Raw genomic sequence first — 27,459 nt, forward strand, 5'->3', positions numbered from 1 at the left:
CATAAGAGGCTCTGCTGCTTACTCATCGAGTTAAACCACCAGAGAAAAGTGCTGGTGAGAAAAACTTCCAAAACAAGTAGGAAAATTTAAGCTGTCTGCCTTCCCCAACCACTATCCAGGTTCCTCTCCCACAATTTTATTGTTGGGGCAAATAGCTGTTCTAAGAATACTTCCGGTTCAAAGATGACCAATAATCATAAAGGAACCATTGTAGGTTTTAGCGTAAAGATGTCAGAAGGGGGAAAAAAGCAACTTTATAACCAAAAGTCACATTAAGAACAGTGTCAAGATTGCACCATGAAGCAGATGAAAATGATTATTCTCCATGAAATCAACGAGTATGGCATTTCTTTTAAGGTTTTATTTGAGAGAGTGAGAGAGAAAGCACGAGCAGGGGAGAGGGGTAGAGAGAGAAGCTGATTCCCCCACTGAGCAGGGAGCCTGATGTGGGGATCCCAGGACCCTGGGATCATGACCTGAGCCAAAGGCAGACAAGACACTTAATTGACTGAGCTAGCCAGGTGCCCAATGAGTATGGCATTTCTGAAACTGAGTTCAAAGAAGAAATAAAAGGACTCATGGAAGAAATATAACAATGAAACAGATGACATACGAACTATTAGAGCTCAATGGGAGAGAAAAAAATAAAACCACAGAAATAATGAATGAATGAATATAACAGAATCAACAAAGAGAATAGACCATACTATCCAATTCTGGCATAACACCAATTTTCTCTTTTCTCCTCGATTGTTTCAAACCGCAAATATGCTACACTTCCTATCATTTTAGAAAACAAAATCCTCCTTAATAACCCTAGTTTCCCCTCTAGCTACTGTTGTTTTCTCCTTCAAAGTGTAATTCCTAAAATTATCTATTCTTGCTACTTACATTCCTTTCTTCCCGTTTTCTCTTGAACTCTGAGCAATTATGTTTATCCTCCCCCGTCCACAAAACCTGTTTGTCAAGGCCACCAATGACCTCATGTTCCTAACCTAATGTCAATTCTCAGCCCTTATCTTATTTAACCTATTAGCAGCTTTTGATACAGTGAATCATTCCCCACTTTTTTAAGATTTAGATGTATTTATTTTGAGAGAGAGAGAGAGAGAGAAGAGGGCGGGGAGAGGGAGAGAATCTCAAGCAGACTCCCCACTGAGTGTAGGGCTCAATCTCATGACCCATGAGATCATGACCTGAGCTGAAATCAAGAGCTGGGCGCTTAACCAAATAAGCCACCCAGGTGACCCCATTCCCTACTTCTTCAAACACTTTCTTCACTTGACTTCCCAAACAACAAGCCACCCTGATTTTCTTCCTATGTCAGTGGCCATTCTTTTCGATCTCTTCTACTAATTCCTCATCTCCCCACCCTCTACATGTTGGAGTACACTAGGATCTGTTTTGGAAATTCTTCTCTATCTGCACTCCCCTAGTGATCTCACCTCGTCTCAGGGCTTTCAATATCACCTATATACTGATACTCCTTAGATACATGGTTCTTTCCCATGAACTCTGGACTTTATATAACTGCCTATTGTCCAACAGCCCTCTCAACCTTAAGATGACCAAAACTGAACTCGATTTTACTCCCTTCAAACCTTTTCATGCAGTTTCTTCCATAAAGGCTTAGATCCATCCTAATCTCCTCTCTTCACATCCAATCCATCAGCAAATCCTGTCAGCTATACAGTCAAATAAATCCAAAATGTGATCTCTTCTCACTTCTTCCCCTACTACCATTTTGGTCCAAACTAACATCTTCTTTTGACTTGTAGTGATTTGGGATAAGGGCAGAAGCAAGTATACTTGTTAGAAAGCAACTGCAATAATAGTCAAAAGAAAATTAAGGAAACAAGCCATGCAGATATTTGGGGAAAAGCATTCTAGGTGTGGGGAGATAAGAGCAAGTGCCTTGAGATGAGAACATGCATAGTATTTTCAAGGAATTATGAGGTCAGTGTGACTAGAACATACACAGTAAGCAAATGGGATTGTAGACTAGAACTTGAGAGGTAAGGGACTACACATGTAGGGATTTATAAGCCATTATAATAAATAAGGCCTCTGGTTTTTAAGTGGAGGAGGAATTAACTTCTTGTAAAATTCGGCCTACGGTGCTGAGTATACTGTGTTGAATACAGGATACTGTAAATTTCATAAGAAATACATATGTTCTACACAAAGAAAACTTTAAAACACTAAAGGAAATAGAAATTGATGTGAATAAATGGAATATATTCTTAGGAAGACTAAAAATGTAAAGGTGTCAATTCTTTTTGAACTCTGAACTTAGCAGTAACTTAAAAAATATAGGGCTCTTTCCAGCAAAGTTCACACCAAAAAGTAAATGTTAAGAAGTTTCCAGGAAAATTCTAGAAAGAACATTAATGAGGAAATCTTGAGCTATGCCATAAGTTATTTACATAATAACCTAGTATTTAAAACTGATACAGTTGCAGCATTAAGCAGAGCAATGGAACAGAATACAAAGCCCAGAAATAGACCCATGTATAGATCAGAGTTTGGTATATAATAAAAATGGTATTTTAAATCAGTTGGCTAAAGACAGATTACTTAATAATATACAAAGAGCTCTTATAAAACAAAGAGGAAAAAGACCAACAATCTGATAGAAGAATGGGCAAACCACAGGAGTCGCCACTTTTACCACCAAGATGGCAATGATCAGAAAATCTAATAAAATACTTTTGGCTCTTGGCATTGAACAGGAACTACTAGGAAACAGGTACTCCTTGTTTCTTGGTGGTTTACATTATTTCAGCTTTTTTAAAGATTATATGGTAACAACAAATTTCAAATCCCTCTGACCCAGCAATTCCATATATATATATATATATATATATATATATGTATATATCATACAGGTATATTTCAGATGTAAACAAAGATGTACCTACCAGTATACTTCTCCCAATATTGTTTATAATCATGAAAGGCTAGAAACAACCCAAAACGTTTATGTATAAGAAATCATACCAAGTTGTGATGCATATATACATCTGTACATATGCATATAGAAACATTATGCAGTTAGACTTGTATATATATTGCTGAATTTTTTAACATGTGTATATTACTTTTACAAATACAAAAAGAAATTCTAAAAGAATGTTTTTACACAACAGGATTAAAAGGCTAAGAAACTTACAGTTTTGTATTTTATAAAAAAATAAAAAGAAACATTTTACATAAACATGCTAGAGTAAGAAATACCAGTTTGTTTTAAATGAATGGAAAAAAAAGTAAAATTTAAAGTTTGGTAACTGAGACAATCCATTTTGTTAATTTTTTTAAAGATTTTGAGAGAGAGAGAGCATGAGTAGCCGGTGGGGGGAGAGGGGTGCAGAGAGGGAAAAGGAGAAGCAGACTCCCCGCTGAGCAGGGAGCCTGATGTGGGGCTCAATCACAGGATCCCAAGATCATGACCTGAGTCAAAGGCAGATGCTTAACCAACTGAGCCACCCAGATACCCCTGAGACAATCCATTTTGTAATGCCCTCAATGTCTCAATGTGAGATTTATTCCTGCATAACTGGATAGAATCAACCAGAGGACTGATATTCCTTCTTAGAAAAAAATGAACTAGTTTAATCAGATACTAGTTTAATCAAATAGAAGAAATTTCTATCAATTATTTACTTTTTATTTTCATTTAATTTTAAAAAATTTTTTAAATTTAAATTCAATTAACATATAATGTATTACTGGTTTAAGACGTAGACGTTAATGATTCATCAGTCTTATATAAAATACCCAGTGCTAATTATATCACATGCCCTCCTTAATATCCATCGCCCAGTTACCCCATTCCCTCCACCCCACCCCAGCAAACCTGTTTGTTTCCTATGATTACGAGTCTCTTATGGTTTGTCTCTCTGATTTCATTTTATTTTTCCCTCTCTTCCCCTATGATCCTGTTTTGTTTCTTAAATTCCACCTATCAGTGAGATCATGATTACTGTCTTTCTCTGATGGACTTATTTCACTTAGCATAATACCCTCTAGTTCCAGCCACATTGTTGCAAATATAAAGATTTCAATTTTTGATGGCTGCGTAATATTCCATTGTATATAAAAGACACACCACATCTTCTTTATCCATTCATCTGTCGATGGACATCTGGGCTCTTTCCATAGTTTGGCAACTGTGGACACAGCTGTTATAAACACTGGGGTGCAGGTGCCCCTTCAGATCACTACATTTGTATCTTTGGGTAAATACCCAGTAGTGCCTGCAATTGCTGGGTCATAGGGTAGCTCTACTTTCAACTTTCTGAGGAACCTCCATACTGTTTTTCAGAGTGGCTGCATCAGCTTGCATTCCCACCAACAGTGCAGGAGGGCTCCCCTTTCTCCGCAACCTCGCCAACATCTGTCATTTCCTGACTTGTTGATTTTAGCCATTCTGACTAGTGTGAGGTAGTATCTCATTGTGGTTTTGATTTGTATTTCTCTGATGCTGAGTGATATTGAGCATTTTTTTGTATGTCTGTTGGCCATTTGGATGTCTTCTTTGCAGAAATGTGTGTCTTCTGCCCATTTCTTGATTGGATTATTTGTTCTTTGTTGAGTTTGTTCTTTATAGATTTTGGATACTAGCCCTTTATTTGGTAAGTCATTTGCAAATACCTTCTCCCATTCTGTCAGTTGTCTTTGGTTTGTGAACTGTTTCCTTTGCTGTGCAAATTCTTTATCTTGATGAAGTCCCAATAGTTCATTTTTGCTTGTTTCCCTTGCCTTTGGAGATGTGTCTAGCAAGAAGTTACTGTGGCCAAGGTCAAAGAGGTTGCTGCCTGTGTTCTGCTCTAGGATTTGGATGAATTCCTGCCTCACACTGAGGTCTTTCATCCATTTTGAGTCTATTTTTGTGTATGGTGTTAAGAAAATGGTCCAGTTTTGTTCTTCTGCATGTGGCTGTCCAATTTTCCCAACACCAATTGTTGAACAGACTTTTTTCCATTGGATATTCTTTCCTGCTTTAAGATTAGTTGACAATATAGTTGAGGGGCCATTTCTGGGTTCTCTCGTCTGTTCCACTGATCTATGTGTCTGTTTTTGTGCCAGTACCATACTGTCATGATGACTACAGCTTTGTAATAGAGCTTCAAGTCTAGAATTGTGATGCCACCAGCTTTGGTTTTCTTTTTCAACATTTTTTTGGCTATTTGGGGTCTTTTCTGGTTCCATACAAATTTTAGGTTTATTTGTTCTAGCTCTGTGAAAAAAGTTGATGGTATTTTGATAGGGATTACACTGAATGTGCAGACTGCTCTAGGTTGCATAGTTTTTAACAGTATCTGTTCTTCCAATCTATGAGCATGGAATGTTTTTCCATTTCTTTGTGTCTTCCTCAATTTCTTTCACAAGTGTTCAACAGTTTTCTGAGTACAGATTCTTTGCCTCTTTGGTCAGGTTTATTTCTAGGTATCTCTCTCATGGTTTTGGGGGCAATTGTAAATGGAATGAACTCCTTAATTCTCTTTCTTCTGTTTCATTGTTAGTGTACAGGAATACAACTGATTTCTGTGCATTGATTTTATATCCTGCCACTTCGCTGAATTCCTGTATGAGTTCTAGCAATTTTGGGGTGGAGTTTTTTGGGATCCTCCCAAACTTCCGGCCCCAGAACCGAAAGCTCGGGGCCCCACTCTTCAATGAGCCCTCAGAGAAATGCATCAGTCACTCCTGTCTCCCTGGTCTCCATCTACACTCCGTGTTCAACCAGCCTGTGACTGAGCATTTCTATCTCAGACCACGACCCGTTTCCAGCATCTAAACCCTGCAGACTCCTGTGGTGCGCTATTGTGCCACTCCTCCCGGGGGAGGAAGGGGTGTCTTGCCGGTTCTGCCACTTGCTGGGCCCCTGCTCAGAAAGCAGTTGCCCAACTGTGCTGCAGTTTGTGGTTTATGGCAACACCCCAGCTCAGAGTCCACTCCTGGGCTCACTGTAGCCGGCTTCCCCGCCCCAATGCCTGGGAACTCTGCCACACTCAGGCACCCCTGGTCTTCCTGTGATTCTGAGACCACACTGTCCCACCCCCGCTTAGCCACCTTTAGTGCCTTTAAGGCTGGGATGTCCCCTACCCACCACTGAAGCAGACTTCTAAAAGTCCTGAATTTGCACTTTGCTGCTATATCACTTTCTTATAGCCGGCTTAGAGAGGCTCCCTCCCCCCACAGTTTATTTTCCCATATATCGTCTTGAATTCACTTCTCTGCACCTCCAACCTTGCAGAAAGTGCTCGCTTTTCTATTTGCGGAGTTGCAGCTTTTTTTTTAAAGATTTTTTAATTTATATATTTGAAAGAGAGAGAATGAGAGAGAGAGAATGAGAGATAGCACGAGAGGGAAGAGGGTCAGAGGGAGAAGCAGACTCCCTGCTGAGCAGGGAGCCTGATGCGGGACTCGATCCCGGGACTCCAGGATCATGACCTGAGCCGAAGGCAGTTGCTTAACCAACTGAGTCACCCATGCGCCGCCCCCCCTTTTGAAGATTTTTTATTTATTTAAGTTGTATCTATTCTTTTATTCTTTTCTTAGATCTCCTGTTGAGTTCACAGGTGTTCAGAATGATTTGATAGCTATCTAGCTGAATTCCTGGGACCAGATTAAACTAGGGTCCCCTACTCCTCTACCATCCTGGACTCCTCTAACATTATTTTATCTTACATTTAACAATGTGCCTTTAGTCCTTTTTTCACAGTAATGGCAGCTTTATTTTATTTTTTTTTAAAGATTTTATTTATTAGAGAATGAGAGAGAGCCATGAGAGAGGGGAGGGTCAGAGGGAGAAAATAATGGCAGCTTTAAAGAAAAGACTTAAAAAACAAAAAGGAAAATACCTTTAACTAGAAATGTAAATTTGAATAGAAAAATCAAATTAGGAGGTACTTGGCTGGCTCAGTTGGAGGAGCATGCAACTCTTGATCTCAGTGTTGTGAATTTGAGCCCCATGTTGGGTGCAGAGATTACTTAAACTTAAAAAAATAATAATAATGAAATCAATCAAATTAGATTATGGAAATTTTTAAGTATTTAAAATAAATTCTAGGGCGTCTGGGTGGCTCAGTCAGTTAAGCATCTGCCTTCAGCTGAGGTCATGATCTCAGGTTCCTGAGATTGAGCCCCATGATGCAGGGAGCCTGCTTCTCTCCCTCTCCCCATCCCCCACTCATGCTCTCTCTTGCTATCTCCCTCTCTCAAATAAATAAAATCTTTAAATAAAACTTAAAAAATAAAAAAATAAATTCTACACTTAAATTATATAGACATAAGATTTTAATTATCCTCCTTTCTGACTACTTTAAAGACGAGGAAGAGTGGTTACCTGAAGTTGATGAACAAATCCAGCATTAGGATTAATACAAAATCTTCTTTCTTGAACATAAGCAAATGCATCTCTGAAAAATAAAAAAAAAGAAAACTAAGGTGATGGTATTATTTCATGAATTAACCTCAATTTTTTTAGTATTTACCTAAAATAGGAACTTAACCAAAAATTTACCTGAACAGGAAATCATAATCATAAAACTTGTGCTACAGAGAGGTAGCAAGCTATAGTGGAAAAATCAACAGCATGGGCAGATGAAAGATCACCACCCCTCTGTTTACCAGCTTGTGTTCTAAGGGAAGCTGCTCAACTTTCTAAGCTTTATTTTTCTTACATGTAAACTGGAGTTTATAATAGTTCCTATTTTGGAGGGCAATTATGAAGATGGGTGATAGTAAATATAAAGCACCTTGTGTAGCATCTATTACAAAGTGTGTGCTCAAAATTTTATCATTGTTTAAACAAGAAGTATATCTACCTTCTTGTGTTGTTGTGAGTCTTAAATGAGATAAAGAGTCTAGAAGAGCACCTAGATTCACTATTAATATTATTACTGTCAAGACACCAAATAATAAAGAGAATATATAAAAGTCTACCAATTAAATAAACAAAGCATTTGTATTCAAATAATATTAACTGATACTTTTAAGCAACCTTTCCATCAAAATTTAAACTTAAAGGATACCAAACAAACTAAAGATTTTGAATGTCTACTGTGTGTCAGGAATGTAGATCCAATGCTGAACGCAGCTCAAATGAAGAGAGTTAACATGGAACATGGTATAATGATGGACAGGTTGATACAGGCATATCAAAGTTTTACTGACCATGATTAAGAATTATTAAGGATCAGAAACCTCTGAGACCTTTTTGGGGTAAGGTGATTATTTGATCAGATTTATCTTTTGAAAAGATCATTTCAACTGTAGTGTGAGGAAAAGAAACAGACTGGAGAAGTAAAGAATACATGAAACCACTAAGAAGGCTACCACTGTTAAGAGTTCAAGAAAGAGGGTGCCTGGGTGGCTCAGATGGTTAAGCGTCTGCCTTTGCCTCAGGTTATGATCCCAGGGTCCTGGGATTGAGTCCCGCATTGGGCTCCCTTCTCCTTGGGAGCCTGCTTCTCCCTCTGGCTCTCTCTCTCTCTCTCTCTCTTTCCTGAATAAATAAATAAAATCTTAAAAAAAAAAAAGAGTCCAAAAAAGACATGACTGGAGCTTGGATTAGGGGATTAAATGATGATGAAGAGAAAGATAAAGAGATAGATTCAAGGTATATTTTAGAACATAAAAAAGACAGGATTTGGTAATGGGTTAAGTTTGGGAGATAGGGAGTGAAAGACAAGGAGTTGTCAATGATTACTAGGCTTCTAGCAAGACACACTAAAAAAAAGAAACACTGTACACTGGCAAGGTTTTTGTTTTGGGGCTCTCTCTGTTTTATCTAGGCAGTATACTTGAAAAAGTTGATTCCGGTTAAGAAAACTACACTGAACTGTGAATAGAAGCTGAAACAATTTCTAGGTTAATTTTTCATCCAACTACTGTTAAAGGAAAACATAATAAATTAGCCTTTTAAGCAAGGGAAGCAATAACATCTGTGTCTAAGAGTTTTTAAAATCGGACTAAACAATTCTCTAGCAGTAAACAGTTTTCCATAATTATTCCCAACTATAACTACCTTGGCTTCTTAACAACATTTAGCACTAGCTCCCTAAAACCACAAAATATTAGCCAAGTAGACCTATACAAGGTAGATAAGCCATAAAGTTTAAGAGACTAATCATGGGATAAAGAGCCTGCCTAATATACATGAACAGATGACAAAATCAGGATATCAACTTTAAAATCCAAAACTGTTTCCTTTAAGCTTCATTTTACTGAGAATTTAAATTGTGGCTAGGTTTCAGAGTACTTTCTTACCTGTACTTCATTCCAAATGTTTCCATAATGTATGCAATAACAAAGGCAGCACTGAAGAGGGGGAAAAAATTTTAGAAAAAAAATAGAAAACACAGCTCATTAATTAAATGCTAGAGAAAGAAAGATAATCTCCTAACTTCATACCTCCTGGAGATTCCTGCATTTCCATGGACAAGAACTTTTCCTGAAAAACAAGAAATAGTTATTCTGACAAAAAAACATCTAATTCAGCAACTAAAATATATTGAAACCATGTACCATATCATAGTATGATAAATCTTTTCTTAAACATTTTATATTTTATACATACCACACTTAGATATTTATTAACTTTCAATCTTTACAATTTATACTTTGAAATTAAAGGGATTTAAAGGTGACCCAAAACTGGAAAATAGTTATATAGGAATATTTAAGAAAGCCTATCCAAATGAAGCAAGGAGTTGGGAAAAACCAAATTTGGGAATAGTCTATTACATACAATTGCAACTTCCATAGCCTGCATTTAAGACAAATGTTAACTAAAACATTAACTGCAGGCGCCTGGGTGGCTCAGTTGGTTGAGCGACTGCCTTCGGCTCAGGTCATGATCCTGGAATCCCTGGATCAAGTCCAGCATCGGGCTCCCTGCTCAGCAGGGAGTCTGCTTCTCCCTCTGACCCTCCCCCATCTCGTGTGCTCGCTCTCTCATTCTCTCTCTCTCAAATAAATGAAATCTTTAAAAAAAAAAAAAAAAAAACATTAACTGTAACACAGAGTCCCCTAAAACTGAATATTGAGCAAGTAAAGAAAATATTATTTACCTCCAGTTTGTAAGCTTCCATCAATAAATTCTTTAGTCTGAAGACAAAAAACAGTGTTTCAATAAAACATGTGGATTAATACAAGCATAAAATATACATATGGTAAAGCAAAATATACTGAAAAAATTTCTTTATTTATAATAATAAAAACTGCCTTCATTCAATAATTTCCAAAATGCTACAAATGCACCTATTACAAATTTTAGAAATTATACAGGATCTAAAATTTAATTTGAATTTAATAAATTCAAAGTGTGATTTCTCAGATATTTGGAGATCATAAAAAGGTTTTAAAAATAAATATTCTTTAAAATATAATCCCACAATTTTCAGTCATAACAAAGTAAAAGCAGCATAGGAAGGAATTAGTTTCATTATTAAGTTTTAGACCATAATTAAGAAGTCAAATCATAAAATTTAAATGATATTAAAGCATGATACTTACCATGGGAAAATAACGTATTATATTTTCAACTGGATTATCTGCAATATCCAAGACTAAATATCTGAAAATAGAATATTTCGTGATAAGCACACTTTCAGATAAAACTGTGTATAAAAAACTTCAGAATTTCTTGACAACCATGAAAATAATGCAAAACAACTTTCAAAGTATCATAGTCCCAAGAACTGGGTCGTAGATTTTATATTGTTTAAATGCACAGCATTTAAAGCCTTCTTAAATAATAAGTTAACATTTCTGATACTTTTGTATAAAAAAATTATCTGGTTAAAATTGAAAAGTCACATGAAGGAAGAAAACTTTCCTCTAGATCAGAGTGGACCTATAATATAAAGAGAAAAAGTGTCTGTATTCTTTACTGTTATTCTTCTATTTCTACTAACTTCCCCATGGACTAGAAGATTCTTCTTTGAGTGGCCCTCTGATCCCTCCTCACAATGCTACAGAGGACAATTCAGAGGAAGCCCAAAGTCTGAAAGAGAAGAAGGTAATCAAAATAGAAGTTTAACGGAGCAATGAGTCAAACATTCGTTGCTTGAACTAACCTTCAGTAGAGTAAAAATCAACCAAGAGACTACCTGTCCTATAATTTTGCACTTTGGAAAATACTAAGACCTTATTAATATGCTAGGCTTATTTTATTTTGTGAAAACCTTTCTAACCTATCCTAGAGCACCTGTTTATTAGTACAACTATAGTAATTATTTTTTTTCCTTAATTAATTATTTATTTTTTTATTATGTTATGTTAGTCACCATAAGGAGGGCATGTATTGCACGGAGCACTGGGTGTTATAGGTGTTATACGCAAACAATGAATCATGGAACAGTACATCAAAAACTAATGAGGTACTGTATGGTGACAACTATAGTAATTAAGTTACAAAATTAATTTTTAAAGTCAATATGGCCTTAAAAATGACAGTCCTTTAGTATCATTTAAGTAGTTTGTAAAGCGATCATTTAGGTGGTAACAACTTCAATAAATTCAGAGTTTAACAGAGAGAAGCTAAAACTCAGTATCCAAGGATAATCCAATGTAAAAACCAAAAGGATTCAATGACTGTATCCTAAAGTGATTGTGTAGACTGAACTATTACATAAAACACTGCTTCAAGAAAAAAAAGTTAATTCAGAGTCAATCTAAAATATTTTACTGCATTTCATTTTGAATGTTAAAAACTATTAGCAGTCAGGGTGCCTGAGTGGCTCAGTCGGTTAAGCATACGAATCTTGATCTCAGCTCAGATCTCGATCTCACATTGTGATTTCAAGCCCTGAGTTGGGCTCCATGCTGGGTGTGGAGGCTACTTTTAAAAACAAAAAAACAAAAAAAACAAAAAGAAAAACCCCCCCAAAACAAAAAACTATTAGCAGAGGAGCACCTGGCTGGCTCAATCCATAGAGTTGCAGCTCTTGATCTCAGGGTTGTAAGTTTGAGCCCCACACTGGGTGTAGAGATTACTTAAAAATAAAATCTTTAAAAAACAAAAACAAAAACAGAAACAAAACTATTAGCAGAACTATCAATCTATAATCCAATATTCCAAATCTAGGGAGAAAGGGTTCTTCCATTAGGATAAAGAAGCTGTACCCAAGACATTTTGGTATTAAAAACAAAAACTCTAGACAAATCAGAAATGTATAGTATGGCATTTTAAAATATCATGGCATTTTCTATAATATATGTAAGTCTATATGTGTGTAGACACAATACACATATGTATAATAGAGTTAAGATTTAGAGGAATATGCCAAAATGTTAACTAAAGTGTTTCTTCTAGGTTGTGGAATTATGATTTTATATTCTTCTTGGAATCATTCTTTTTTTTTTTAACGCCTTTTATTTATTTGACAGAGAGAGACAGCGAGAGAGGGAACACAAGCAGGGGGAGAGGGAAAGGGAGAAGCAGGCTTCCCGCTGAGGGGCTCGATCCCAGGACCCTGGGATCATGACCTGAGCCAAAGGCAGATACTCAACGACTGAGCCACCCAGGCACCCCTCCTGGCATCATTCTTTATTTTCCAAAGTATCTATAAAGAACAAGGATTTTTGGGCACCTGAGAAAGAGAGAGAAGGAGCAGTGGGGAAGGGCAGAGGGAAAGGGAGGAGACTCCCCGCTGAGCAGGGAGCCCAATGCAGGGCTTGATCCTAGGACCGTGGAATCATGACATGAGCCCAAGGCAAATGCTTAACTGACTGAGCCACCCAGGCACCCCAAAACCAAGGATTTCTTTTACAATTAGAAAAAAAATTCAATCTATTTTATTTCAGAATATAGACATTCCTTTTTGTTTTTTTAAGGTTTTATTTATTGGTTTTGACAGAGAGAGAGACAGCGAGACAGGGAACACAAGCAGGGGGAGTGGGAGAGGGAGAAGCGGGCTTCCCGCTGAGCAGGGAGCCCGATGCAGGGCTCGATCCCAGGACCCTGGGATCATGACCTGAGCCGAAGGCAGACGCCCAACGACTGAGCCACCCAGGCGCCCCATAGACATTCCTTTTTTAAAACAAGTGTTTATTAACTGAAAAATGTGTACACATGGTAAAAAATTCTAACAGTATAAAAATATTTGCAATAAAAAATAGGCCCCTCTAGCATCCCTGACCCTGAATTTCCTTCTCAGAAGCAACCACTGTCAGATTTCTGGTCTTTTAGCCTAGAAATTTTCTATGCATGTACAAGAATATATGCCTAATACATTGTATATATTTTTAAACACACTGAGAGTATATACTTGGTTGTACACCTTCCTTTTTTAATTTAATAAATCTTAGTGATTATTCCCAATCAACACACTTAGAAATATTTCATTCTTTTTCATAGTTACAGTATCCTATTATACATTTTCACAATATACTTGAGAGTGTCTTATACTGATGGACACTCAGGTTGCTTTCATTTTTACAAATAAAGCAGCACATTAAAGTATTTTTAACATACATGCTTTTATATACACACAGACTATCTCTAGAATGATATTTAAGGATTAATAGTAGCTGCCTCCCAGGAAGGAAGCTAGATGGCTGGGTTTAGAGGAGGAAAGAGACTTACTTTATTTATATACCTTTTTTCTACCCTTTTCTTGTACCATGTGTAATACATAATTCTTTATTTTTAAAAAAAAGCTAAAATAACATTAAAAACCATTAAATGCTCAACCACACTCATAATGAGAAAGGCAAATTAGAACTATACGAGACATCATTTTTACTCTAGGAAATTGAGTCTCATTCACTTCAGAGTGGGAATGTAAACTGATACAAATCACTGGAGGGCAATCTGCAACATCCATTAAAATTTTAAATGCTCACATTCTTTGATCCAGCAGTTCCACTTCTACAAATTTATCCAATTAATATATTCACACATGAATTAAATGACATATTTAGGGATACCCACTATATTAGCAAAAGACTGGAAACAATCTAAAATGCCCAATAGGTGACAGGTTGAATAAATTTTAGTATAGCCATACAACAGATTACTATACAAGTTTAAAAAACCAATGCATCTAAGTAATGATATGAAGCAATCTCTAAAACATATTAACATTTTTAAAGCCAGTGTAAAAAAAAAAAATTTACCTATAGGAATATGCTTGTATATATGTACATATAACCCTGGGAGGATATTCAAAAAGTGAAGAGTGGATGCCTCTAGAGAGGGAACTGAGTATCTAAGGCATAGAAATAGGGAACCTCTTCAGTATACATACTGTACATGCTTTTGAATCTTTAAAATTCTGCATTATATGCATTACTTATTTAAAATTTAAAGGATACTTATTTTTTATGTAATATACTATATGACCATCCTTATAAAACAGATATGTACGGGGCAACCCTCTTGGGTCCCTCCCTCTTCAGGAGCTTTGTACCATCACTTTACTTATCACATAAACTTTGCTTTACTGCCCACCAAAAAAAAAAAAAAAACCAAACAAAAAGAAAAAAAACAAAAAAACAAAACCACACACACCCACAAAAACAGATATGTACAGAAGACTGCTATAATAAAATCAACTTGAAATATAAACTACATTACATGTTTGCTGCCCATAACATTTTCATTAATCACAGCAGTAATTCTTACCTAAATAATTGTTGAAAGTTTGGTTTAACAAAGTTTGCTTCAATATTTTGTCTTATGCATATTATATGGGTTATTCCATATTTCTGTAGTATAGGTAGCTATAGAAAAAAGGGACAGGGAAAGAAATAGTTTAAAATACAAAACATCATCTTATTGTAACACCAGATGTTTGAAAATATATAGGGCGAACACTAGAATTAACATAACCATATCTGAACTTTAAGTACAGGGAATTAAAGCTAATTTCATAATAAAATACCTGAAGTGATCAGCAAGATATTTCAGTAATTCAAGATTAATATATACTACATATCCTCAAAAGGCTAACAGGATTATTTTACATAATTTTAGAGCTTGTTGAGACCTTAAAGACAATTTATTTCGGAAACAATACTAGAAAGTGGTTAATTTAAAGGCATGGGCTTTGGAGTCATGAGAGCCCAAGCTCTATATTCCAGCTCTGCTAATGATGTGAGCTCTGTGGCTCAGTTTTCCCATGGGAAAATGGGGGAAATACTAACCTTTTCACCGAGTGGTTGGACAAATTACCCCTGTCAGGTGTTTGGCACAATGCCTGGGGCACATGGCAAGTGTTCAGTAAGTGGTAGTCACGTACACTGACTAAAGCCTTTATTTTTTAGAAGGGACTACTAAGGCATATACAGTTACTGAACATCACTGACACAGTTAATAGCAGTACCAGGGCCCAGATCTCTGAACTACACCATGCCTCTCCCAGTATACTACTTCTACTACAAGCCAGAATTAATTTATACAGTTCACAGACTAGTAACATTCAGTTTAAAAATTCTTCTAAAGTTAAAACTGGCAACTCCAAACGATATATTCTGTGGTGTTTTTTTGGCTCTACATTTAAAGCAATTTAATATGACAATCCTAGATATTATCAATTAAGTTTTTATTTGCAAGTGATTATAGGTTTCAATGAATATAATGATGTTTGATAATGTACATTACATGTTATATACATGTAATATATATGATATGATATATATGTAACATGACTTGCTATTTGAATAGTTAGAATGTAAATTCCATGAGAACAAGGATTTTGTTCACTGATTCATATTAAGTATGTGTAACAGTACCCTGAACACATTAACTGTTCATTAATTATCTGTTCGATAAATGAATGACCAAAATCATCCTGGCAAGAGGAATCAGAATTCATAATCTTGTGTTTCCTATGATACTTTCAGTTTATACTCCTATATATTTAATTCCCACTTTCTGCATTAAATAGTCTGTAACAATAATACTAATAATCCATGAGAAATAAAAGAATAATTTATATTTGTTATGGACTGAATATTTGTGCCTCTCTAAAATTCCTATGTTGAAGCCCTAATCCCCAAGGTGATGGTGGTATTAGGAGATGGGGGCCTTTAGGAGTTAATTAGACATTAGATTTAGATGAGGTCATGGGGGTGAAGCCCCATGATGGAATTAGTGCCCTGATAAGAGGAAGAACTATCTGAGCTTCCTCTTTCTGCCATGGAAAGATACAGCAAGAACACAGCTATCTCCAAGTCAGGAAGAGGGCCCTCACCAAAATCTAACCATGCGGGCACCCTGATCTCAGATTTCCCAGGCTCTACAACTGTGAGAAATAAATGTCTGTTGTTGAAGCCATTGGTCTCTGTATTTTATTACAGCAGCCCAAGCTAAGAAAATGTGGTTTTCAAGTTTTAAATGTTATTTTTTGCAGCAAATTTTCCTATGTCTGGCATAGATTAGATAGAGTTTAACTATCTTTCTATTTCCTGAGTGCATCCTGAGTCAGAAGGGAGGTAAGCTTTGGTAGAATTAATATTTAATCAATGTTCCATATTCATATTTATTAAACCTCCAAAATGTATTCAACATCTATTCTTCGGTTTATACTCGATCTGTGATAAAGAAGTTTTCATATCTACTTTATTAGTGTGAGAAACCATAGAAGATATACATAACTATGGATAAAAACCTGCTTTAACAAGCTCTGAAGGCATATTAGACTATTACTGAGTAAAAAACAAACCTTAACAAAATAGGACCCAAATGTGATAGCACACAGAATATTTTTTTCTTTTCAATGGATTTTCATTTTGTATGAGCCAAATTATGACCTAATCTCATACCTACAAACTGCAGAAAAATTATACACAAAGAAACAGTTTAAATGTATTTGAATGCAATAAAAGGTAGGCTTAACTAAATGAGTATTAGAAAAGGCGTTTATTGCCTAAGCTTTCTTTATTTTTATTATTATTTGTTGTTATATATTTTTTGGATGATGGTACGAAAAGAATATTAGCTGTACTACGGTGATTCAGAATGGGAAATAATCAAATTTTGTCAAAGAAACTCTTGCTCAGGTGAAATTGAGGGGGAAGAGGTTTTGAGCAGATCTATAAAGAAATACTTGTGATTTAATGTGACAAATACTATAATAGGTATATTTATAAAATGCTGTAGGAATACAAAAAGCAAATAATCTAAAACCATTTTGAAGGCCAGCATTTTGTGAATATTACAATATTTGTACTTTAGTTTATCTTAAGTCAGTCACAGTTAAGTCTATAGTTATCTATCTTTTCCTTAGTACTTTTTTTTTCTTTTTTTACCAACAACCCACCCCTTCCAACCTAGCTGTAGGCCATCAAAACTAGGTTTAGTCTTATATATGCCTCAATAGTCAAAAAGCCTTCCAGTTTCAAAGAAATGACTCTAATTTTAAAAAAACTCCCTATTCATCTAAAACTCATAAATACATTAAATTAAAACATTAAAGTTAAAAATTCAGTTTTTTTTTTTTTTTTTTTACAGAACTTACTGTAGGTAGATATTATACACAAGAATACTGACTTCTAAATAGGGTACTGGGGAAAGCATGTGGTATGTTTCACATTACAATTCAAAGTGAATTAGTAGCACTGTCCTAATTCATAGGACTGAATCCTGTAGGAAGTGGCAACAAAATTGCTTCATATATTAAAATGAGATTTACCCTGTTAACTGTGTTAACTAAAGAAATCCATTTCAGTTTGACTATACAGGAGACAGATATATCAGATATATATGGTATAACACTTTACAGCCTGGAGCATCCAGGTCTCTGAAGCTTGGAAAAACAGAAATCAGATTTTATCAATTAAAACGTGCAAACACATGCACACACACACATTTACCCTTGATAAGGAATGATTAACTAAAATGTTAAATATACTTATTTGTGATTTGTGGTGACACACTTGACAATCACTAGTCCAGTAAAATTTAAAAAGAGGTAGGTACTCCAGAGTAACATGCAGTATTTGTGGACCTTCCCTCAAATAAAACTCTTACTACTAAAAAAATTTATTCCAAAAAATCTGGTTAATAGTCTCTTGATGAACCTAATCTAAAGTTCATACCTTGCTTTTCATAGCAGAAGAATATGGACCTAAAAACAATCCAGGTAAAATTTCCTAGGGAAAAAAAAAATTGAGATATTTACCATTAACAATTTAAATTTATACAAACTATGTACCATATAAGGTGGATTTGTGGAGTATTTTCATAATTGTTATAATAATTTGCTAAAAAGTTTGTAATTTAGGGAACATTTCCTAGCCACATTGAGCACATGATTGGGAGGAGAAATGCTGATGTGCTTTATATTATCAAATGAGACATTTAAAGTTTAAATATAGTTCTGAAAAGTCAGATATCTGAACTTCCACAGTACTTTTTAGAAGCACTTTGGGTAAAATTAGCATATTATATGCCTGTCTTTTTTTTTTAAAAAGAGAGAAGGGTAGAGAGGCAGAGGGAGGAGAGAGAGAATCTCAAGCAGGCTCCATGCCCAGCACCGAGCCTGAGGAGAGGCTCAGTCTCCTGACCCTGAGAGATCATGACCTGAGCCAAAATCAATACAGGTGCCCCTGTATTAATGAAACATCTCTAATTTTACTTATATTCTCTGCTATAGTCTAAAAATAAATTAGGCATGGGGCACCTGGGTGGCTCAGTCGGTTAAGCGTCTGCCTTTGGCTCAGGTCATGATCCCAGGGTCCTGGGATCGAGCCCCACATTGGGCTCCCTGCTCAGTGGGAAGCCTGCTTCTCCCTCTCCCACTCCCCCTGCTTGTGTTCCCTCTCTCGTTGTGTCTCTCTGTGTCAAATAAATAAATAAAGTCTTAAAACAAAAAAGATATAAATTAGGCATAAAGAAAATTACCTCTTTGGAATTACACAAAACCTTATTCAGCCAAATCTGTTGTTACCTATAGTTAATAAAAGTATTATTGCAAAGTTTAAAAAAGACCAATATCAAATGTTTGCCTACTGACAGAGTTTCAACAATTTTAAATAAATACCTTCCAAATGCTAGATTAAAATTTATTCTATGTAAATTCAATATAGAAAGATTTTAGTTGGGCTGTATCATATCCTAGATACTAATATAGTGCAATTTTGCAGTTCAGTTCTATGAAAAATTGTAATTATTTGTGTATAGGTCTGATGTCTCCTACCAGCTTCTTGTGGGCAGAAATTACATTTTACTCATCTCTGCATTCCCCATAGCACCAAGTAAAATGCCTCACAGGTACTCAGATACTTTTAAAAAGAGAATTTTCACTAACAGAGAAAAGAAACATTTTTGTAAGTCAAGGTATTCCCAGGAACAGGAGACACTGCTTGATTCTGAGGCTAGCAGAGTGACGTAAATGGTAAGAAATGGAAAAGAGAGGGGCGCCTGGGTGGCTCAGATGGTTAAGCGTCTGCCTTCGGCTCAGGTCATGATCCCAGGGTCCTAGGATCGAGTCCCGCGTCGGGCTCCCTGCTCCTTGGGAGCCTGCTTCTCCCTCTGCCTGCCTCTCTCTCTCTCTCTCTCTCTCTCTGTCTTTCATGAATAAATAAATAAAATCTTTAAAAAAAAAAAAAAAAAAAAAAAAAAAAAAAAAAAGAAATGGAAAAGAGAAACAAACTGCTATGAGGGTTAACTATCATTCTGTCATTCCATATTGGGAGTATTCAACTCAGTCTTCTGGAGGGCTTCATTATGGAAGTTGACGGTAAATCAGACACAAAAGGAGCAATTATTCAAGAGTGATTTGCTTTATAGTCAACTCTTTTGGACTTATCTAAACTAGCCAGACACAGAAAACAAACTGTTTTCAAAAGGAATAAAAATATTGTACCCAATTTTTCAGATAAGGAAAAACAAAGTGATTTATTAAGCACATACATATATTACTATGTCCATGATTCTAATCTAAGAAAGGCAACAATTCATTTCCCATCTTTTTAATATCCATGATTAACCTCAAATATGCTGATTTTTAAAATACTCAATGAACTTACAGATCATGAGCCAGCAGGTCTCAAATCCTTTGTGAAATGAGGTTATTTAATAATGATAATAGTAATACGGGTTGGTTTGAATAAACAAAAAGGTTATCTTACCTGCATCTCTCGTCTCATAGGGTAGGTCCATTCCTTAAAGATGGAAAGAAAACACAAGAATAAAAGTAAATGTAAAAAATGTTACCCAATTAAAAGTTAAAGATGTGACATAAAAGTGTATGGATTTTTTTAAAAATACATTGTACTTTAAGAATATTCTATAGATTGAATTGGCTTTGCAAACACCTGAAAAATTTAAGTGACAAGAAACAATGATTAAGGAGGATATGAGTGGCTTAGTCAGTTAAGCATCTGCCTTCGGGTTAGGTCATTATCTCAGGGTCCTGAAATTAAGCCCTACATTGGGCTCCCTGCTCAGTGGGGAGTCTGCTTCTCCCTTTCCCTCAGCCTGTCTCCCCCCCGCCCCCGGCTTGTGTACTCTCTCTCTGAAATAAATAAATAAAACCTTAAAAAAAAAAAGAAACAATGATTAAGGTATTCCTTAGGTAATTGCGCTTCCAAAATTATGATTATGTTACTTCATACAGTGGATGGAATAGTTCTTTATTAAAAGAACAGATATTCCAGAAATTTCTCCCCAAAACTGATCCTCCAAATCAGAAATGTCAAATAGTCTTTTTGTGATTCATGTCAACTCTAACCAACTGGCAGCAGATAGCTAAAACACTGTGTGAGGAAAGACTTAAGTACTGTGATCAATGAGCAGTATACATAATGGATGAAAGAATGTTAGGTGATAGGTATTTGCCATCCCTGATCTAAACCTCCAAATGCTTATCAGCCTTGTTCATATTTTACTTGGGCTTGAGATTCTTTTAGTTTGATTCCCTTTAAAGATACACTTCATGAAAATTAAGAGTTCATTCTGTCTTTGGAATGCAGACCAAAATAAATTGGAAAATGATGCAAAATGCCAATGGCAAAAGATAGAAAACATTTTAAAAGCTGGGTAAAGGGGCACCTGGGTGGCACAATCGGTTAAGTGCCTCTTGGTTTCAGCTCACACGATCTCATGGTCAAGAGATCAGCCCCAACGCCTCTGCACTCAGCAGAAATCTGCTTGAAATTTTCTCTCCCTCTCCCTCTGCTCCTCCCGCTTGTGTGTGCGCACATGCTCTCTCTCTCTAAAATAAATAAATGTTTAAAAAAAAAAAGGTTGGGAAAAGAGGAGCACCTTGGTGACTCAGTCGGTGGAGCACCTGACTCTTAATTTCAGCTCAGGTCATGGCCTCAGGGTCCTGGGATCAAGCCCTGCATTGGGCTCCTTGAGAGGCAGGGAGTCTGCTGGAGATTCTCCCCCTCTCTTTTTGCCCCACCCTTCCCAAAATAAATAATCTTTAAAAAAAAAAAAAGAAAAATTGGGAAAAGAAAAAAGAAGCTACAGTGAATTGATATGAAGGATCAAACAGAGTACAGATAGTCCTCATTTGTAAATGTACTGCATTCCAAAGGTTTCTAACTTGGTTGCTTAAAATTCAGAATTATAAACAGAAATAAGGTTTCTAAAGTTAAAGCTTTTTAAAAATACTTTATTTTCAGGTGAAAGGAATTAAGGGGTACAAACTTCCAGTTCGGGAACATAGCCAATAATTTGGAATAACTGTGTATGGTGACAGAAGTTAACTACACTTACGGTGAGCATTAGGCAGTGTACAGAACTGTCCAATCACTAGGTAACATACCTGAAACTAATATAACATTATACGTCAATACCCTACAACCCAGCAATTACACTAGTATGTATTTATTTTTTTTTAAAGATTTTATTTATTTATTTGACAGAGAGACAGAGAGCACAAGTAGGCAGAGCAGCAGGTAGAGGAAGAAGCCGACTCCCCGCCAAGCGGGGAACCCAACATGGGGCTCCATCCCAGGACCCTGGGATCATGACCTGAGCCAAAGGCAGATGCTTAACCAACTGGGCCACCCAGATGCCCCAATGCTACTATGTATTTATCCAAAGGATACAAAAATAGAGATTCGAAGGCGCACACGCACCCCAATGTTTATAGTGGAAATGCCCACAATAGCCAAAATATGGAAAGAGCCCAGATGTCCATGGACAGATGAATGGATAAAGAAGTGGTATGTCTACACAATGGAATATTACTCAGCCATCAAAAAGAATGAAATCTTGCTATTTGCAATGATGTGGATGGAACTAGAATGTATTCTGCTAAGCAAAATAACTCCGAGAAAGACAACTACCAAATAATTTCACTCATATGTGGAACTTAAGAAACAAAACAGATGAACATAGGGAAAGGGAAGGAAAAATAAGATAAAAACAGAGAGGGAGGCAAACCATAAGAGACTCTTAACTACGGGGAACAAACTGAGGGTTGCTGGGTGGGGGAATGGGGTAACTGGGTGATGGGCATTAAGGAGAGCACTTGATGTAATGCGTACTGGGTGTTATATGCAACTGATGAATCAACTAAATTCTACCCCTGAAACTAGTAATACACTCTATGTTAACTAAATTGAATTTATTTTTTTAACCCAAAAATGTTATTTTATTTTAAATACTTTGTGACTGAAATAATTTGCAGAAAATATGTGCCTTGTTAAGCCAATATCCAGTGAATGCTGCATGCAGACAATTTCTACAACCATATATAGTGACATGCTTAGAAGTACATTTGTGGGGGCACCTGGGTGTCTCAGTTGGTTAAGTGTCTGCCTTCAGCTGATGATCCTACTGTCCCAGGATTAAGGCCCATGTGGAGCTCCCTTCTCAACTGGGAGTCGGCTTCTCCCTCCCCCTCCTCGTGTGTGCTCGCGCTCTCACTCTCTCACTCTCAAAATCTCTCTCTAAAAAAAAAGAAAAAGAAGTACATTTGCTATTTGTTCTGATCTAAACTGAATTTAAATTTAAAAAATTAACAAACAAACAAACAACGGGTGCCTGGGTGGCTCAGTTAAGTGTCAGACTCTTGTTTGGCTCAGGTCATGATCAAGCCCTGTATCAGGCTCTGCGCTCAGTGGAGATTGCCTCTCTCTCTCTCCCTCAGCCCCTTCCACCTATCCAAAATATCAAACAAACCAACCCTTTTTCATTTTTAAATAATTTTAGGATTACAGAAAAGTTAAAAATAGTGCAAGGAATTCCCTTTACCCTTCACCTAGATTTTCCAAGTCAGAAAAGTATTTTTAACACATAAGGTAGAAATGTTATACATCTGTAACAGAAATCTTAGGAGGATGCAATGGAGAATTACTGGTATCAGAGAGCTTCAAGCTATCAGCAGAAGGGAGGAGGGGCAAGGGGGAAAAGCAGGGAATGCAGGAAAGAATGTGTCTGTTTTGCAGAACAAGAAGCTATGGCTAGGTGTTCCATCAGATACCCTCTTCCGTGAGCCAGTTTGAGCCAGTTTGAGCCAGTTTGGAGCTGAGGACCTGCACAGAAGCCCCGTGAGTTGCCCTAAAGTTACCTCTAGCTCATTATAATACAAAGATCTCCTCCCAAGGGCGAGATTTTCCAACCATGTTTTTGAACATACAATGTATGCACTAGTATGTTGACATACTAAGCATGAGCAGTTGAAACCAAGTACCTAGGTAACAAAATGTGTAAGTTCCTTAATGTATCAAGCTCCCTGGTCCTGTTCCCTAGCACACAGAATAAAAGTTTCATGCATGAACCCCAAGAGGAGACAGACAGTACTTTGAGAGCCATTTCCCTGTCTCCTTGTGACAAGTAATAAAAATTCTTCGGTTTTTTTCTTTTCCTTTTTTTTTTTAAGAGAGAGAGCAGAGGGAGAGGGAGAGAGAAAAACTCTCAAGCAGGCTCCACAACCCTGAGATCATACATAACCTAAGCCTAAATCAAGAGTCAAGACACTTAACTGTGCTGCCCAGGTGCCCCAAAACTCTTTGCTTCCAATACTTCCTTGGGTTGTGTTCAATTTAATGCACCTCTTGAATTTGGCTACAGAAAAGACGGAATGGAACTGCAATACAGTCAGCGATTTTTCTTTTTTAATAAAGAAACAAAGTATTTTTTTGTCTTATATGTTGAAAATGGATCTTGGCAATGTGATATTAGTAGGCTATAAACCCTAAGAAGCCATATCCAGAGAGGATCTGCTGGTCTTTCATGGCCTTATATTTCTTTGTTCTTTTAAAATGGGGGTATAAAAGAACACACAATGAAGTGTTAAAATGCCCAAATCTGAATGTAGAGCTCAATGAACTTTCACAGGCAATACATCCATGTAATCACCACCCAGATCAAGATTTTCATCATCCCAGAAAGTTCCCTCATTCTCTTCTCAGTCAATGTCCTCTCTTCAGAGGTGACCACTGACTTCTATCACTATAAATTAGTTTTGCCTGTTCTTGAACTTAATATAAATGGAATCACAACAGTACTATTTTATGCCTGGCTTCTTTCACTCAACCTAATGTCTGTGAGATTCACCCATGTTGTCGCATGGCTGGCTCAGCTGGAAGAGCATGTGACTCTTAATCTTGGGGTTGTGAGCTGAAACTCCACATTGCGTGTAGAGATTACTTAAAAAAATAAAATCTTAAAAAAAGAAAGTGGGGGGGATGGGGTAACAGGGTGATGGACACTAGGGAGGGTGTGTGTTGTAATGAGCACTGGGTATTATATAAGACTGATGAATCACGGACCTGTACCCCTGAAACAAATAATACATTATATGTTGGTTTTTTTTTAAATTTATTTGAGACAGAGAGAGAGAGTGCACAAGTGGGGAGGAGAGTCAGAGAGGGAGAAGCAGACTCTCTGCTGAGCAGGGAGCCCGATGTGGGGCTCAATCCCAGGACCCTGAGCTCACGACCTGAGCCAAAGGCAGACACTCAACCAACTAAGCCACCCAGGTGCCCCTATAATAACATTATATGTTAATTAAAAAAAGAAGGCAATGGAATTACTAAGTCACTGGGTAGGCCCATATTTGGCTTTATTAGACACTGCCAAAAGTTTTCCAAAATGAACTTACACTTCTATCAGCAATGTATGGGAGTTCTAACTGTTCCATATCCTCACCATGGCCTTATTTAAAATGATACTGTACATGTGAGACATAAGACAAAGCATAGGACCTGATCAAAGAGGGAAGTCAGATCAACACCAAAAAGCTGAGATCCCAAAAGGCAACACTCAGTGAATGATAAACTGGGGAGATTGGGGAGGGAGGGAGAACTCACTTCATTCCCCACAGAAATGAGTACTTTTGCCTTTCTTAGCTTTAGGTCTGAGTAGAATATGGTGGTAGTGGTGGGATGGGGTCTTCCTAACCACAATCTGGCCTTCGCTCATGTCTGGCATTAAAATTCAATTATTTTTGTGAGGCCAAGTGAAAATTCAGTGTTAAGTGGTCCTCGGTAGATAGTGTCCATTGGTTCTTGGGAGAAGCAAATGCATTTTCTCTCTGGAGAAGCATACCCTAAACCTAGATCAGAAATAATTCAGAGATAAGTTTCAATGGGAGCTCACAATTAAAAAAAAAAAAAAAAAAGAGGAGGAAATGAACCACCATAAAAAACAGATACAACTAAATCACATTCACAAAGCCTGCAGATATTAGGACAATGGAAAAATATAATACATTTAGAGCATCAAAAGTATGAGAGCATCAAAAGTATGACCAAGGATTAAGAAATTTATTAAGAGAACCAAAAGGAATATGTAGAAATGAAAAAAATACAAATGAAATTAAAAATCGGTGGATAGGCTAAACAGAAGAAAGGGACAGAGTTAAAGAGAGAATTTGTGAACTGGAAAATAGAACTGAAGAAATGACCTAACTTCAGAGTTTGGAAAATATGATCAGTTAATAGACATATAAGATAGAATTTAAAAGTCTAACATCCATAAAATCTAAGTTCCAGAAGAAGGATAGAGAAAATAAAGGAGAGATAATATTACATAAGATGTTACTGAAAATTTTCCAAAACTGGTTAAAGACACCACACCTCAGAAATAAGCAACCCACTAAATCCCAAGCAAGATTAAGGGGAAAGAAATAAACAGTAAATAGCAGTATACCAAACACAAAGAGGAGAATTTTTTTTTCCAGACTAAAAGCAAACAGAGGAATGGAAAAGAAGAGTCCAAAAGACGTTCACATATGCAGCCAATTAATTTCCTGAAAGACAACAAGGCAATTCAATGGAGGACCAAAAAAACATCCTTCAACAACTGGTACCAGAACAATTAGATAAATGTCTAGAAAATAAAATGAATTCTGATCCTGACCTCTCACCCCCCTCAACCCTCCCCACACACAAAGATCTTGCCTGTCGTCACTATTGCATCTATTTCCAACACTTGATGACAGTGCCTGGCACATAACAGGCACTCAATACATACTTGATGAATAAATGGAAAAAAAAGTGTGTATGTATAAACACAAGTGCAAAAAATGACAAAACTTCTAAAAGAAAACATAGAATATCTTTACAACCCTGGAAAAAGCAAATATCTTTAAAAGGGCACAAAAGATATTTTTTAAAAATTCATTTAAGGGGAGCCTGGGTGGTTTAGTCTGCCTTCAGCTCAGGTCATGATCCCAGCATCCTGGGATCGAGCCCTGCATCAGCAGGGAGCCTGCTTCTCCCTCCCCGTTCTTGCGCTCTCACTCACTCCCTTTCTCTCTCTTTCTTCGTCTCAAATAAATAAAATCTTTAAAAATTTATTTAAGGGGGGGGGAGAGAGAGAGAATGCAAGCACATGAGCAGAGGGAAGGGTAGAGGGAGAGGGAGAGAGAAGCCCCAAGCAGACTTCCTGCTGAGCAAGGAACTCCACGCAGGGCTCCATCTCAGGATCCCGAGATCATGACAATATCATACAATGAAATAGTACTCAGCAATAAAAAAGAATCTACTACTACTCATAAGCATAATATAGGTGAATTTCACAGATATTATGTTTAATGAAAAAAGCCATAAACGGATGCCTGGGTGGCTCAGTCATGACGTTAAGCATCTGACTCTTGGTTTCACGGGTTGTGGTCTCATGAGTGGTGGGATCAAGTCCTGTGTTGGGCTCCACACTCAGCGGGGGAGTCAGCTTGCAGATTCCCTCTGCCCCTCCCCCAAGCACACTCAAATAAATCTTTTTAAAAAGTCATAAACAAAAGAGTCCATTTTACATGATTCCATTTATATCAAGTTCAGGAACAGATAAAACTGAACTATGGTTACAGAAAAATATTCATTGCCTATTTGGAGCCTGCTTAATATTATCCCCCTCTCTCTGCACCTTCCCAAAAGAAAAGGTTATTGTTTTCCCTTACATTTCTACTTTAGGCACAGAGAGCCTAAGTAACTTAACTTTGAAGTCTAAGCAGTTGACTTCAGGAACACTGGCACTATACAGCCTCTCAATGTAAGAAGGAACTATATGGCAGACATAGTTGTATTTAAACAAATACTGAC

At 36.7% G+C, this 27,459-nt stretch overlaps 1 protein-coding gene across 11 annotated transcripts in view; it reads right to left on the minus strand.

The window, feature by feature from the left end:
• Positions 1–27,459, minus strand: part of STYX (serine/threonine/tyrosine interacting protein) — a 42,411-nt gene that overhangs the window by 8,580 nt on the left and 6,372 nt on the right. For 5 of the 11 annotated variants that reach the window (XR_003515684.2, XR_003515685.2, XR_003515683.2 and 2 more), the window contains exons 2-10: positions 20,089–20,121; positions 18,055–18,108; positions 14,639–14,736; positions 10,525–10,585; positions 10,080–10,116; positions 9,421–9,460; positions 9,277–9,327; positions 7,352–7,424; positions 2,922–2,960 (exon numbers count right to left, since the gene is read on the minus strand). Coding sequence is in view for 8 of the 11 variants with exons in the window: in XM_027570048.2 (XP_027425849.1) it covers positions 2,922–2,960; positions 7,352–7,424; positions 9,277–9,327; positions 9,421–9,460; positions 10,080–10,116; positions 10,525–10,585; positions 14,639–14,736; positions 18,055–18,108; positions 20,089–20,121 (486 nt within the window). In the remaining 3 variants the exon portion in view is untranslated. Of the gene's footprint in view, positions 1–2,921; positions 2,961–7,351; positions 7,425–9,276; positions 9,328–9,420; positions 9,461–10,079; positions 10,117–10,524; positions 10,586–13,036; positions 14,223–14,638; positions 14,737–18,054; positions 18,109–18,859; positions 18,906–20,088; positions 20,122–27,459 lie in introns of those variants that run through there. The other 6 variants (XM_027570052.2, XM_027570049.2, XM_027570054.2 and 3 more) reach the window with 5 other exon arrangements.

This window comes from Zalophus californianus, chromosome 6 (genome assembly GCF_009762305.2).
Source record: "Zalophus californianus isolate mZalCal1 chromosome 6, mZalCal1.pri.v2, whole genome shotgun sequence".
Classification (NCBI taxonomy): Eukaryota; Metazoa; Chordata; class Mammalia; order Carnivora; family Otariidae; genus Zalophus; species Zalophus californianus.